This window comes from Muscardinus avellanarius (genome assembly GCF_963383645.1).
Source record: "Muscardinus avellanarius genome assembly, chromosome: 13".
NCBI classification, from domain to species: domain Eukaryota; kingdom Metazoa; phylum Chordata; class Mammalia; order Rodentia; family Gliridae; genus Muscardinus; species Muscardinus avellanarius.
Window position 1 is genome coordinate 1,939,786 of NC_137799.1, and position 15,544 is coordinate 1,955,329.

Sequence of the window (15,544 nt, forward strand, 5' to 3'; positions counted from 1 at the left end):
GGGGGAGCGCTGGGCAGGGCCTCTTCCCTGGTCCTGCGGCGGAGGGCGGGCTTCGCTCAGAATTTGCTATTTGCCTCAGTGTCTGCACCCTCGGGTCAGGCTGGAGAGAGTAGGGAAACTGGGGACTCCCCTGCGAGGGCTAATCTGCCTGCTGCCGCGGGACCCTGCCCAGGTGCCTGCTGCCGTGCCCTTGGTTCTCAAGTGCCGCGGGGGTTCAGGTGCAGGCGGTAGGGGCGGCTCCGCCAGCCTGGAGCCTGGCGCCCACGGCTGCCTCTGAGTGTGTTCCCACGTCGTGTCATCTTGCCCCCGCTCGTGCTCCCGTGTGCCCGAGCACTGTGCTGGGGAGGTGCGGGGACAGCCTGGCCGAGGTGGCGTATTTCTGAAGGAGGACTGATGCTTGCTTCTAGCTGTTACCTCACTGTCTCTCAGCAGAGTGTGGGATCATTCTGCCAGGCAGCCCCCAGTCCAGATTTTGTTCTTAGATGCCTATGAGGTGATGGCAGTTGAACTTCCTTACTGCCTCCTCTGGGATGGACAGTGTCCCAGGAGAGAGGGCATCTGCCCCAGGTGGGACTGCCTCTGGGCACGGGCGTCTGGATCGCATCTTCGCCCTGGCCGTGGCCGGTGAATCTTCACTGTCTGGCCAGCAGCACGGGCTTTGTGCAGGGGCGTGTGCATACTGCCCTTTGCTGTCTGTAGTGAAGCACCGGCCTGAGGACGGGGCCCTCTTTTGTGCTGAAGTGCTCGTTGCTGGCTCTTACTGTCCCTTGGGACAGGTGCTCACTTTGTGGGTCCCAGACTGGGCTCCTCGGACACCTTGTTGTTTCTCTGTGTGCTGGCATTGGAAACCTTGGGGAACCGGCTGTGTGTGGCGATGCTTCCCTGGGTCCAGGGAAGCCCTTCCCGATGGACTGTGATGTGTGCAGGAGGGTGACCTTCCTTAGGGCGTGACAGGTCCTCTCTCCCATCTTGCCCTTTGTGAGGTCTCCCGGTCCTCTGCCAGGCCATGTCCTGTTTAAAGAGCTTTCCCCAGGGCATAACCAAAAGCCCGGAGGGTAGCAGGCTGGTTGAGCACGGTGCTGTCCTTCCCTGGTTGGCTCCTGGCATTGTGGTGATCCTGGTGTCTGGTGTGCTCAGTCCACACTCCTGAGGTGAAGCCAGGGCAGTGTTGGGGAAGGCAGGAAGGCTGTGTGGGTTCCTGCCAATCTTTCTGTTCCCCGGCCCCTGGCCCCTTCTGCTCTGGTGTTTGGTTTCTCTCTGCTGTAGGCTTCTCTTTCCCCAGAGTTTTCTCAAGTTCTGTGTTAGTGTTTTTGTTCATTTCAAGTGCTGTCTTTACTGCTGGAAGCTTAGTTATAAGATTTGCTTTAAAGTCTTAGTTGGACAATTTGGACATTTGGGTTATATAGCTATTGGTTGCCTGTCTCTTGGGAGTTACAGGATTTCCTCTTTTTTCCCTCCCCTTTTGTTGAGTCATTTTGGGGTGAGATATTGGACATTTGAGGTATCGTGTGACTCTGGGGCCTGTTAAACGTCTATCCAGGGGAAGCCAGTCTGTCTGTTTTAGCAGCTGGCTTCTTAGGTGGTGAGATGTTAAGTCTTCCCTCGTCTCTCCCTGCAGGCTGCAGTTTACTGTTGGTTCAGTCTGTGGCCCTTCTTTCTGGTTGGTTGTGGGGCCCCAGCATGAACTGGACTGTGGTTTAGCACGTGGTCTAGCACTGTGGTGTAGTGTGTGGTTTGGTGTGGTGTAATGATTTAGCATGTGGGGTAGCGCTGTGGTTTAACATGTGGTTAGTGCTGTGGTTTAGCACGTGGTCTAGTGCTGTGGTTTAGCACACAGTATAGCCGTGGTATAGTGCATGGCTTGGTGTGTGGTATAGCACTGGGGTTTGGTTTAGTGAGATTTAGCATGTGGTATAGTGCTGTGGCTTAACATGTGGTTTAGCATGTGGTCTAGCGTTGTGGTTTAGTGTGTGGTTTAGCTCGTAGTGTAGCACTTTGTGGTTATGTTGGGTTTCACACATGGGCCACCTGGGGTGTCCGGGACCTTACACACAGATCCAAGATCTCTTTATTCCCCGGCCTCTCTGGTATCTCCCCCTGCTCTCTGATGGTCCCCCTTCCTGGCCTCTGACTGGAAGCTGAGTGTGTGCCTCACACCATCTCCTAGGACACCTTCCCCAGTCACCACTGGGGTGTGCTATTATTGGTGGCTCTGCTCTGTGGGAAGGGGTGGGTGTGGGCCTGCAGCAGCATCGTCTTTCTTTAGTTTTTAAGATGAGGCCTCAAACTCTTAGGCTCGAATCGTCCTCCTCCTTGACCTCCCCAGTGCAGGGATGCTGGGTACGCTGCTGTGTCTGGTTCCTGGTCGACTTCCTTCCCTCCCGCCCGGCCTCTGCAGGGTGGATTGGATGTGGTGTGGTGGTCCAGAGTCAGGAGGCCTCTGGCTGTCTGCCCTTCTGGTGGGCTGCTTCCTGTGGATGCCTTTTCCATATCAGAGGCACCTTCTAGAAGCCTCTGTTGTGGTGGTTCAGTGTCCACTGCTGACACCCAGCCCAGCCACTCTGAGTGAGTGGGTCGGAGTGGGGCCCGGGAGCCCCTTCCCTGAGCTCTGGGTGACACGAGCAAACTGCTAGGTTGTGCACTATCTGTCTGGCCTTGCGGGGGTGCGGTCTCTCCCGGGATTGGACTGAGCTGGTTCAAGTGTCAGGCTTTGGGGAGGTGCTGGGGAGGCGCGGGGTCTGCAGTGGAAGGGCTGGAGGCCCCTGCAGACAGGTCCTTCAGCATGCTGTCCAGTTGACAGTGACACTAGACGAGGGTGATGGCTGAGGCTCACCACGTTCTCACTGAGCTTGGCCTCGCGTGCATTGTTTGATGTGGAGAGTTTTACTTTCCTCAGCTCACCCAAGAGACAGCACTTCCTTTGCGCTAAGCCCACCAATAGGGCCTGAGGTCCAGAGAGGCCAAGGGTTGCAGGCTGGGTGCAGCCGTGCTCGCTTGCCTGGTGCTGCTGTCAGGAGACCCTGCCTGACTATCTCCACTGTCTGCCGTGCCTGCTCATCTCCCTGTATGTAGTGCGCCCATCACCTCCTGCCTGGTCGGGAGCCTTGGCTTCCTCTCCAGGCTCGTCCCAGGTCCCAGTGGGGTCACCACCCCTGCGTCAGTGTAGCCGGCACAGCCAGAGCCCTGTGAAGAGTGAAGAGCAGCCAGCACTGCCCACCTGGCCCGTCTCCTGGGCTGCCCCTCTGTAGCCCCAGTGTCCACTCTGGCCTTGCCTCCTCAGCTTTGCAGAGCTGGGCACGCCCAGGTGTCTGCTGGGACTCCTGTGCCTCCTGCATCTGGACCTGTCGCAGCACAGTACTGCACACCTCGGGCCATCTCCCAGCCCCATTGACGGGGGCTGCTTCCCTCACTAGACTCACCCACGTCTCTCCAGTCCCAACACAAACACATCCCTGCAGACCTGCTCCCCTCAGTGCAGAGGGCAGTTCTTGTATCCACGGCTGCTATCTCCTTGTACTCCAGGCACACTCTGCCTCTCTCCACTGGCGCTCTAGGCCTTCTTGGGCCTGGCCTTTCAGCGTTGGCCAGTGGTCACTGGCTCTCTGAAATGTCTTCCTCCTCTGACCAGGGCAGTGCCAGATACTCTGCCCACTCTCCTCTGGCTGCTTCTAGTGTCTGCCTCTGGCTTCTCTCCCCCTGCCAGTTTAGCATCAGGTGCTCCTCGGTCCGCCCGCCTGGCCTTGGTCTCCACCTGCCTTTTTACTAGGTGACTCAGCCCCCTGGGCATCAGTTTTCATGTGTGTGTCTTGGTTGCCAAACACCGTCCCTCGGGCTCATAGGCTCCCCTGAGCATGTGACTAGAACAGAGCTCCGCTCCCTCCCCCACTCCCCGTCCAGCCTGTGCCTGGCCAGCAGGATCAGGAGGTGGTGGCCCTCTTCGTCACACTCTCTCCAGGGCTGCTGTTGTCTCTCCTTGTGGGGTCACGACCACCTCCTGGTGTCCAGGCGCATCCTCCAGTCTGTGAAGGGAAGACCAGCAGATAGTAACTCCTGCTGTCCCGTGCCCCCAACCCCCGTGACGCAGACTGACCTGGTCCATCCCCGTGCTGTGTGCCCACATGAGGGCATGCGTGGAGCAGCTGCTCAGTTGAGTCTGTGGAACCAGCCTGCGTTCTGAACCGTTCCGAGAGGTACGGTTCCCTAAGCTTCTCCAGCCAGGGTCATTGTCATGTGTGTCTTCACCTGGAGCCTGCCCCACTGCGTCTCCCCTGTCCCCCCAGTGCTGGGCTGCCTCCAGTGCCCTGCGCGCACCTGCGTGTGGCCCTGCATCCCAGAGGTGAAGCCCGCTGGCTCTTCCACCCTTTTCAGAGCTGCAGCCCTCCGCAGTGACTCTGGCTTCGTCCTGGCTTCCCAGCGCTTTCCAGGCTCGTGTAAGTGCATAATAATTAACTGAATAAATAAGCCTAACAAACTGTCTTACTGGGTCGTGAAAGAAATGAAAACAAGTCAACAGAAATAGATTCAGAGCATTTACAAAGCTATGTTTTAAAAATAGCTGTTGACGGATACACGTTGGAGATGTCAGGCCTCTGCTCCTGCAGCCCGGTGTGGACTGACGGAGCCCGGCACTAGAGTCCAGGGTGGGGAGCCTAGAGGCGCTCGTGGCTGGAGAGAGGGGCACGCGCACCAGCAGACTCTGCAGTGCCAGCCCTGTATTCCCCTATCAGGACGCTGAAGTAGGTAGGGGTAACCTCCACGACTCTTATACAGGACTCGGAGTTGGTGGGAGGCACCCTCCTTGCTTTGTACTGGTAATTGAACCCAGGGACATCCTACCTTTGAACTACACTCCCAGCCCTTTTTATTTTTTATTTTGAAACAGGGTCTTGATAGGTTGCTGAGAGTCTTTGCTAAGTTGCTAAGGTTGGTCTTGAACCTGTGATCCTCCTGTCTCAGCCCTGCCAAGAATTGGGATTATTGTGTGCCCCAGTGCCTGACTATTATGGGCCATGTCATACTGACGGTTTGAAAGTGGTCAGGGGAACATTTCTGCCAGGCTGACTGCCCAGGAGAGCAGCCCAGGGCCCTGGCTGGGTTTCCAGCCTGGCCAGCTCTGCCTGCGGGTTGGCTGTGTGTTCACACTGGCTGTGGTTCTCGCGTCCTCTCTGGGGCCTCCTTGCATCCCTTGAGGGCCTGCATTCCCATGCGTGGAGCTGGGAACCCTGCAGGGTCTCCCTGGAGCCCTTTGGTTCCTGCCTACTGGAGAGGAGCCACCCCTGTTGCCCAGGTGGGAGGGAGGAAGGGGCTTGTGTGTCCCATGCGACACGTGGGGATGTCACAGACGACCTAGGAAGGTGGCCTGGACCAGAGTGCAAATGGAGGACATCGTCCATACATGGTCTTTCAAGCCACGAGGCTGAAGGAGGTCACCTGGGGTGCGAGGTAGGTCATGTCTCTTGAGGTCTTGAGAGAACTGACCAGAAATGGAGGTGGCAGTGAGGGAGAAGGAGTGTCCTGGACACCAGATGGAGGGTGGCCTTTGTGTCCTTTCCTGACAGCTCGCGTGAACTTGTGAACAGTGTTGGATTGGGGGCTTCCTGCCCAGCACCCTGCCCAGCACCCTCCCCCGGCTCCCGCCTCTCCTGTCACAGCCCAGCTGAGCCCTCCTGCAGCGCCTCACGTTGTGCCGCAGCCAGTTCCCTCTGTTACGCCGGGGTCTGTTTTCTTCAGCACTGCAGGTGGCTTCAGAGTAGGAGGCTACCCAGTGTGGTGCTGGGGCCTGGAGACGCCCACTGAGCCAGGCAGGACCCCTCCAGCCTTCCGGAGCTGGAGCCGACTTGCCCGTCCACCTGCAGGTTGTGGTGGCCCGTCGACCTCAGCACTTGAGGCTTGAGTGCTGTGCAAATGGCCACGTGGTTTATAACCCCAGAGCGAAGGGCTAAGTGTGGGCATGATAGGGCCACGGCCTGAGGCTAGAAAGGAGCGCGAGGGAAGAGAGGTGCTGCAGCCGGAGAGACTCCAGGGCAGGCGTGGCGAGAGGGCTTGGCCTCGCTGGCCGTGTGCGCCCTTCCTGGAGATTTGGCCCTTTCTAAACTCCTCTGGAGGCAAGGGAGGTCCAGCAGCACTTGGGTGTGCGCCACCCTGCAGTATCAGGAAGAGCACACGGAAAATGTGGGGGTCCCGGGTAAAGGGACAAGCGTCCTCTGTGGGACTTCGTGTTTTCCAGATTTGACTGCAGAAATCCCCGTTTTGTGGGACAGCTGTCTTGCAGACGTGTTTGAGGAGCACAGCTTGGAGGTGGGAGTGGGGGCAAACCCGTGGTGATGCTGAGCTGGGCACGTGCGTGTGGCTCCCTAGTGTGTGCGTGCAGGCAGCGAGTGTGTGGGCTCGGATCGCGCGGGGTCAGAGTTGCTTTGGCCTCCGTGGCCCTGGCGGTGATTGGTGGTCTGGTGTGTGTAGACTGTCATCTGCTGGGTTCAGAGATGAGTATAGGCTGGGTACTGCTGTTGTGTCGTCGTCATGGTTACAGTGGCAGCAGGCCTGGCTCTCTCCTGTAGAGACCTTGTCTCTTCAGTTGTCACTTCTGACCCTGACTTCAGAAAGTAGACATCCCGGGCTCCCTCCCCAGAGCTGAGGTGGCTGTGTCTGCACATCTGTCCTCTGTCGTCAGGTGTGTGCTGTCCCGGGCTTGCCGCATCGCGGGTCCCTTCGGCCTTGGAACAGCCTTGGGTTTCCACTCGTGCACTGCTTCCCGTTGTAAGCGCAGCGTGGCAGCCTTCGCAGTGGTGTGGCAGTCATGAACTCCCTTGCCGGGCTCTCCCTGTGGGCTGTGCTGAGCGTCCGGTTGTCAGTACTGAGGGGTGGGGCGGCCAGCGGCACGGACCTGTGTCTGCGGGCAGTGCTCGTGTGCTGCTGGGGCTGCTGGAAGCTGCTCTTCTCAGCATCCGCATGCTGCTGCTGGGGCTCCAAGATGCTAGGGCATGGGGCCACTCACGCGGCTCTCTCCTTGCCTCAGACAACATCCCTGAGGACCTCAGAGACCCTTTCTACATCGACCAGTATGAGCAGGAGCACATTAAGCCACCCGTGATCAAGCTGCTCCTGTCCAGCGAGCTGTACTGCCGCGTCTGCAGCCTCATCCTGAAAGGGGACCAGGCGGCCACTCTACAAGGGCACCAGTCAGTCATCCAGGCCCTGTCCCGGAAGGGCATCTACGTGATGGAGAGCGACGACACCCCGGTGACAGACGCCGACCTTGGTCACGCGCCCATCAAGATGGTGAGTGTCTGGTGGGTGTGTCCGGTGCCAGGGCAGTAGACCGTGGACGCAGGCATTGGAACAGTGAGCTCATGTGTGTGGAGGTGGTGCTTAGTAACTACGCCTCTTCTAAACACGAGGTTGTTCTGGAAAGCAGGGAGAGTGTTTTCAGCTTTCCCTGGTTGCCCAGGCCGTGGCGCTGGAGGAGTGAGGGGTGTGAATAGGCCTGTGTCGAGGCCGGCTTCTGCAGGCGCTGTGGCGTAGAGCTGCCCCCGGGCCCTCCTCTCAAGTGGTGGCATGCCTGTCCTGGGTCTTCTGTGCCAGCGTGGCTCTATGCTGCCTCGGGTGGGCCCTGCCTTTCTGTGGCGCTGCTGCTGCTGTCCTCAGCCCCGTGGGCCCTGCGGTCTGTTGTTAGGCTGCTCGCTGGCATTCGCAGACTCGAAGGTGGCACTTTGAGTGAAGAGAAAGTCCCTTGAGCCTAGTGGAGCACTGTGAGGAGTCGGGAGTGGCCAAGGCAGCCCCTTCCCATGCTTTCCCCCTGGCTGCAAGTGGCAGCACCCTGCCTGCCCTGGATGCTCACAGGGCTGTGGGAGAGGTGAGGGGCTGGAGCCCCGCTGGCCTCCTGAGGGCTCCCGGCGGGATGGGAGGGGTCGGTGCCAGCTGCTGCCTCTGCCGCAGAGCGCGCACATGGCGATGGTGGACGCCCTGATGATGGCCTATACGGTGGAGATGATCAGCATCGAGAAGGTGGTGGCCAGTGTCAAGCGCTTCTCCACGTTCAGCGCCTCCAAGGAGCTCCCCTACGACCTGGAGGACGCCATGGTGTTCTGGATCAACAAGGTGAGCGCCTGCCGGCCTCCTCCCAGCAGCACAGCTCCCGCCGCCCTGTGCTGGCGCTGTGTTGGGAGTGGAGCGAGGTGAGCTTGTGTCTATAGTGTGTGTGTGTGCACAGTTAGAGCAAACAAGGCGGCGTCCCCTTTGCCCCAGTCGCCTATGTGCAGCTCAGGTTTAGAAAGCGTTTTGATTTTTAGGAGCCGCATGGTGTCTGACATTTAGAAGCTTGTATAGAGCGTATGTCTGTGTTCTGTAATGTGTAATTATTTGTGGGCTGCCTTACTGAAGCCTCTGTGTTGAAGGGGGCATCAGGAAGCAGAAGAGATAAGAATGGCAATCCCAGGTAGTCACACCAGGGTCCTTGAAGAAGAGACCACGGGCACTTTAAGCACTTCGCCCTGCAGTGTGCGTGTGCAGAGCCAGACCAGTGGCTCCCTTTGCCGGCTCCCCAAGGCCTCAGCCACTGCCCTGACAGCACGCTTTTGTGTCAGGAATTGGAAAAGGCGCATGCTGAGACTTCCGCTCGGATGGCTGCCCTGCTCTCGAATGGGTTCCAACCCAAATGTGGGGTCAGGGTTGTGTGGACGGTTGGCCCGCGTAGACCTGTGATCCTGTGGCGGTGGAGGGCAGAGAGCTGCCTGCTGCCAGGCCCCGCCCCGCTGGAGCCTTCAGCCCCGTGTGGACCTGTGCGCTGCCATCTGTCTGCACTCAGGGACGCTGGGCATTGGGAAGCTCTGGGCACTGGGTTAGAAGTATTGAGGGCTGTGCGTGTTTCCACAGAGACAGCCTCAAGGCGGTGCTCCTGAAAGCACAGGGGAAGCGCCCCATGATAGGCACTCAGATTCTTAACCTTTCCCCAGATCCTAGAAATAACGTTGAGTATAGAAAGCTCAGAGCCTGTAGATGGTCAAAAGGACGAAATACAAACTACTCATATTCTTACCATCTTGCAAAGGGGTGCCATTTGGGTAATCCTCAGGTGTTTGTTTGCAGTGTGGAGGCTTAGAAACATGGAGTCTCTCTCAGTACCTCTGCCAGGTGGAGGCTGGGTCAGTGGACAGGGCAGTGTCTCCGTGACCTTGGCCTTGCTGGGGGAGGCAGGCTCTCTGCTCTGTGTACTGCCTCCCTGGACGGTCACTGGGACTTCCTTAGACCACATTCCTGCCCAGTGGTTGTGATAAAAGTGTTCCTTTTTAAAGAATTATGCTTGGTTTTTTTGTGTGTGTGTGCCAGATTTGGCCTGGTCAGGCTTAAGGTTGAGAGACCCCTTTTCTTGCGCCACATGCCGTTTTTCTTGCTTTAGTTTTCCTAACCCTTTTCTCCGCCCCGAGTATGTGTGTGTGTGTTGTGTTTGGCCATTCCCTTGGCATGTCCAGATGAGCTGGTTGCTTCCGTTGCTGGGAGTCTGGAGGAAGCCTGGAGGCTCTGACAGCAGGCCCAGGCTGGGTCCTCTGATGCGTGTGCAGTTCAGGCTGAGCGTGCTCTCCTCTGCATCTGATGGATTCCAATGCCTTGCAAGATCCAGCCCTGCAGCCTTCCCCACACACTCCGTGTTCCTAGGCTCGTCTCCCAGGCGGACTCACACGCGCCTCCCAGCTTCTGCACAGCTGAGGCCGTCTAGGGTGCTGAGATTCTCAGCTTCATGGCATCGCCCACAGCTCTGGCCTGGCCCAGCCTAGGTGTTCACAGCCAGGCTGCCCACACATCCTCTGCCTCCTCCTGGCCCGAGCCTTGGCCCCTTGCATACTCTGGAGCACCTCTGAGTTTCCGCACGGCTTCCCTGCCTCCCCTCGACTGCACATCTGGCATGGGAGAGGGTGCTGCCCGTTGTCCTGCTGCCAGGATCACAGCCAGGGTGCCACTGTCACCGGATTCTTTGCGCTCTGACCTAGACTGCCTTTCTGCGGCTCTTTTAAGCTCCTTTCTTCCGTGCTGTCCTCAATTTTACCATGAAGCACCTTTCTGGGCTCTTTTTTGGTCTTTGCTGATGCTTAGTCAGTTGCTTTCTTTTTTTAATATTAAAAAGAAGCCCTCTTGGTTAGGCCGGTGCCGGGGCCAATGGCCAGCATCGGAGCCTGCCGTGAGGCAAGGCCACTACTGCGGCCTCCGAGGCCGGGATCGAAGCCAGCTGAGGGGTTAGGCCGGTGTGGGGGCCAGCGAGATCAGAACCGGGGCCTCCCATGAGGCAAGGCCGCTGCTTGAGCCAGCGAGGTCTGGATCAGTCCACTGAGTAGCCAGGCCACTACTGGGGCCGTCAAGAGTGGGATCGGTACTTGCAACGCGGCATGCACAGAGAAATATCACAGAAAATTAAAACCAGATGCTTCCCCTAATCAGCAATAACTAGGAGGAAAGGGGCAACAGGAAGAGGTCGAGCTATAGAAAGGGCCCTATAGTGAAGCAACTAAGGTGACCAATCAGAGGGTATGGAATATTGGAGGAAGGAGCCTCTTTAAAACGCAGGAGGTACATAAACAAATGTATCAAAGTTAATCACCAAAGAAGCATGGGATCGAGGGAGGGGAAGGGAATGGGATGGGGGCTGGATGAGGGCTAATTGGATAATGTGTGCTTGTATATCCTCTCAAGTCTTGTACTCCAATGTGATTGATATATGACTACAATGCACCAATTTAAAAAAATAAATTAGGCCGGGCGTGGTGGCGCACGCTTGTAATCCCCGCGCTTGGGAGGCAGAGACAGGAGGATCGCGCAGGTTCGAAGCTAGCCCCGCGCACTGGCTTAGGAGACCCTGTTTCCAAATAAAAATGCAAAAATAGGTCTGGGAGTGTAGCCCGGAGGTAGAAGGGCTTCCAGGAACCCCAGTACCACACACACACACACACAAAAATTAATTAATTAAAAAAAAGAAGCCCTCTTTCCTTAAGTATAACTTGCATGTAACCAATAAGCGATTCTTTGGGTTTCGACAATTGAGGGTGTCCTCCCCTTCCCCCTTGGGGCACAGGGGATTGAACTCAGGGCCATGCTAGGCAAGTGCCCTACCGCCGAGCCACATCCCCACCCCCATGTTGAGACAGGCTTTGTTTCTGAGGCTGGCCTCACACTTGTGATCCTTCTGCCTCAGCTTCCTGAGTAGCTGGGATGATAGGCATGTGCCACCACACACTCTGCTTTACCCAAGTTTAATGGTTGTTTATCTTATTATCAGTTGCAAGAACTTAAAAGCATATGTATTTGGGAGTTGGTGCATAGTTGGGAATGCACGCTGGGACTCTCTTCCCAGTGTGCCTCTCCCTCCCTCTCCCCTCCTTCCTTCCCCCTTCTCTCTGTCTTCTCTTTCCTTTTTTTTTTTTCTTTTTTCTTTTTTTTTTTTTTTTTTGGTGGTACTGGGGGTAGAACCCTTCTACCTCTGGGCTACACTCCCAGACCTATTTTATATTTTATTTGGAAACAGGGTCTCTTAAGCCAGCAAGGGTGGCTTTCGAACCTGTGTGATTCTCTTGTCTCCGCCTCCCTAGTGCGGGGATTACAAGCGTGCACCACCACGCCCGGCCCCTTTCCTTTTTTCTTTTCCATGCTGTGATCCAAGCCAGGGAAGTGCGCTGCCCCTGTACCACACCCCTGCCCTTTGCGTTTTCTTGGTAGTGTCTGTTGAAAAGCAAAGGCTCCTGAGCGTGTACAGCCCTTGTCAGTGTTCCCAGCTGAGACATCTCGGCCTGCCCTGAGGCTGTACACCTGCTCCCACTGCCTTCTGGAAGCACTGTGGGCCTAGCTCACGCCAGACCCCCCTGGCCTGCCTTGGGTTCACTCATTGTGCAGGGTGTACGAGCCGTTCTTCTCCACAGAGGGTAGGCGGTTTTGAGGCCCGTGACTGATCTGCCATTCTGCTCGGGCCCCAGAGCTCGGCCAGGCGGCCCTGTGAGAACCAGTGGGGCCCACATGTGGGCCTCTATAGCGGCCGCTGCTTTTCTGCTCACAAGTTTCATGGTGGCATCAGGCGATCTGTAGTTCCCATAAACAAACTGTTGCCTGGGTGGGTAATACTTGAATTTGGACAATATAAATATTTGAACTGTCTGCTGTTTATTAAAAAAGAATTGTTTTAGTGATTTTAGCGATGCGTGTTCATATGAATTTTAGAATCAGCCTGTTCATTTCTTCAGAAACATCTGCTGGGATTTTTCCTGGGAATGCATTAGATCTAGGTCGATTTGGAGAGGGAGGTGTCTAGTCAGTCTTGGGGCTTGCCTGTGTCTCCAGGTCTGTAGCTTTGGGGATTTTTGCGTGTAGTGTGCTGGATTTAACCTGATCTTCTCATGGTTTGGCTGTGTTGCAAATGGCAGCTTTCTAGGTTCAGTTCCAGTTGTTTGTTACCAGTCTACAGAAATAAACACACTTCCTAGTTCTAGGGGCACTTCATTCCCTGAGTTTTACAGATAACGTCTTGCTATTCGAGCCTTTCCTAGTGGTATGCTCGCTCTCTAGTTGTGTCTGTTTGCCGTGGGCACTGGTTGGACTCCTGTGGCAGTTGCCGTGGGCACTGGTTGGACTCCTGTGGCAGTGAGCAGAGGCACTGAGGGCATTTCTGCTGGTGCCAGCCCTGGCAGAGCCTCCGTCCTTCCCCGTGGCAGCGATGGAGGGCCACCGTGCTGGGTTCGGATGCGCCTTCCTTAGCGCCTTAGCCTACTGAATTTTCTCAACCGCTGTGTGTTGAGTCTGTTGAGGTGAACACATGACTTTCTTTTTAGTCTGTTGATAAAGTGAATGACCTTGATTGGTTTTTGGCCATTGTACCAGCCTTCCATCCCCAGACAGGTGCAGGGGGTTGTAATTATCATTCTTTCACACGTTGCGGAGATTCAAAACACTAAACTATTAATGATTTGCCTTCAGTGTTCTTGATGAGCATTGGGTGTGTGTGTGTGTGTGTGTGTGTGTGTGTGTGTGTGTGTGTTCCTTATAATGCATTTTTTTTTACTTGATAACGGTGATGCTGCCCTCAAAAGATTAGTCGGGAGTCTTGCTTCCTCTGATCTGTGTTTGTGTATGATTAGTAGCTTTTTTTTTTTTTTCTGAAATCTTTGATGGAATTCACTGGTGATGACATCTAGGTCTGGAGTTTTCTTAGTGGAGGGGTTAAATTGTGAATTTAAATTATTTGTATACTTCAGGGTATCTGGATTTTCAACTTAATTTTGTGCCTTTTTTTGTAATTTGTGACTTTTGTGGAATGTTTCAATTTTATTTACTTGTTGAATTTATTAGCATTGGCCCCCCTTCCCGGTGCCGGTGGGGAACCCGGGCCTGCAGCGGGCAAGACACACTCTACCCTCAGTTATACCTCTAGCCCCTGGCGTTCATTTTTACTTGAATGCATCTGCAGTCTGTAGTGATATGTCCTGTTTGTTTCCTCTTACTGGTAATTTCTCATTTATCAGCCTTATTAATGACCTAGTTTCTCCCTTTTTAATTTTTTTCCCTTTAATATTTGTTGTCTCCTTTTGCCTTTGTGATTTCTGTTTCCTTTGCTCTCTGGTTTTTGTTACTTTGTTTATCTCAAGCTTGTTGACTTGGTACTTGCACCTACTTATGAGCTGTGTGGTGCTTCAGGCCCTGTGCAGGCGGTGGGAAGGTCAGGTGGGGTGATCAGCATCCTCTCCTCGCCCATCTGCCCTGGGTGGCGGCTTCCTAGAGAACCCTCCTTCCTGCCGGTTCAAGGACAATGCGTGCACTCCCTCCATGCATTGGTGGGGAGGCTAGCTCACTTACGCGTCTTCATTTTTATATAAGCGGTCAGAGCTGTTGACTCCTCCAAGAGCTTTGGCTGTGTCTCATGCATTATATTTATTTGTTTGTTTGTTTATTTTGTGGTACCGGGGACTGAATGATTTTCTTATTTGGAAACAGGTTCTTGCTAGGTTGATGAGAGTATCACTTAATTGCTATGGCTGGCCTTGAACCTGTGATTCTCCTGTCTCAGCCTCTCCAATATTGGATTTATGGGCGTACACTATCACACCTGGGGCATAAAAATATTTTTAAAAATAAGAAAACTTAAAGATATTAAAAAATAGTTGTATACTTTTTAATCTTAATTATAACTGATGGTTTTAGTGAAAATAACATTTTCCTAAATAACAACAGTTTATTTAATATGTGGCTCATTAGAAGATATGATTCTACTTTTTTTTTTAGAATTTAATCGGTTATGATACATTGTTTTTATTGAAGTTTAAAGAAAACCTTGCTTCACACAGATAAGCAATAAGAAGAGGGGAAAATATTTTTATTTTCTTTTCAGACAAGTGTACCCATTTCTTTTCTTTATACGTCACCAAACAAAATCAATTCTCAATGATTAATTGGTACTTGAAATCATCATCAGTTACCTTTTTTTAAAATATTGAGATATAATTCACATGCCATTAAATTCACCAATTTAAAAAAAGTACAGTTCAGCCAGGCATGGTGGCGCACGCTTGTAATCCCCGCGCTTGGGAGGCTGAGACAGGAGGATCGCACAGGTTCGAAGCCAGCCTCAGCTACTTAGTGAGGCTCTCAGCAACTGAGTGAGACCTTGTTTCCGAACAAAATATAAAATGGGTCTGGGAGTATAGCCTGGAGGTAGAAAGCCTCTGGGTTCCACCCCCAGTACCACCAAAAAAAGAGTACAGTTCAAACTGGGTGTGGTGGCACACACTTGGAATCCCAGTACTTAGGAGACTGAGACAGGTGACAAGTTGGCGGACAGTCTCACCAATGTACTGAGACTCTCAGTGACCAGGTAAGACCCTGTTTCAAAACAAAACAAATAAGGCCTCGGGGTTAAGCTCAGAGGTACAGTGCCTCTGAGTTTGTGTACTTGTACACATGTGTACACACACACATGTACTGAGACTCTCAGTGACCAGGCAAGACCCTGTTTCAAAACAAATAAGGCCTTGGGGTTTAGCTCAGAGGTACAGTGCCTCTGAGTTTGTGTACTTGTACACATGTGCACACACACACAGACACCCAGATGATTTATTGGCTTGGCAAGCACAGCCCCAGTTCCTGTCTCTGGGTTTCCCTTTGCTGGGCACTTCAGTAAATGGCATCATAGCGTACGTGGTCTCTAGTGTTTGTCCTCTCTCACTGAGGTTATGTTTCCAAGGCTCATCCATGTTACTGGGTCTTTTTTTTTTTTTTTTTCCGAGTCTGGGGATGGAACCCAGGGAGGGGCATTCGGCCTCCGAGCTGTAGCCCCTGCCCTGTTTTTTATTCTTTATTTTGAAACAGGGTCTCACTAAGGAGCTGAGGCTGTCTGCGAACCACGATCCTCTGGTCTCAGCCTCCCACATGCAGGGATTACAAGCGTGCGCCACCATGCCTAGCTTGTCATTTCTTGTTATGGCTGCATAATATGCCACTGTATAATTTTACCATTTATTGCTTATCCATTCGTCAGTTGACCAGTTCTGCTTTTTGACATTAGTTGATAAAGCTATCA

General features: G+C 54.1%; 1 protein-coding gene across 4 annotated transcripts in view; it reads left to right on the plus strand.

Annotated features, from left to right (window-relative positions):
• Positions 1-15,544, plus strand: part of CAMSAP1 (calmodulin regulated spectrin associated protein 1) — a gene marked incomplete at both ends in the record, with an annotated part of 53,210 nt that overhangs the window by 11,057 nt on the left and 26,609 nt on the right. For all 4 annotated transcript variants that reach the window (XM_080709140.1, XM_080709139.1, XM_080709141.1 and 1 more), the window contains 2 exons: positions 7,016-7,278; positions 7,936-8,097. In XM_080709140.1, the coding sequence (XP_080565266.1) occupies positions 7,016-7,278; positions 7,936-8,097 (425 nt within the window). The remainder of the gene's footprint in view (positions 1-7,015; positions 7,279-7,935; positions 8,098-15,544) is intronic.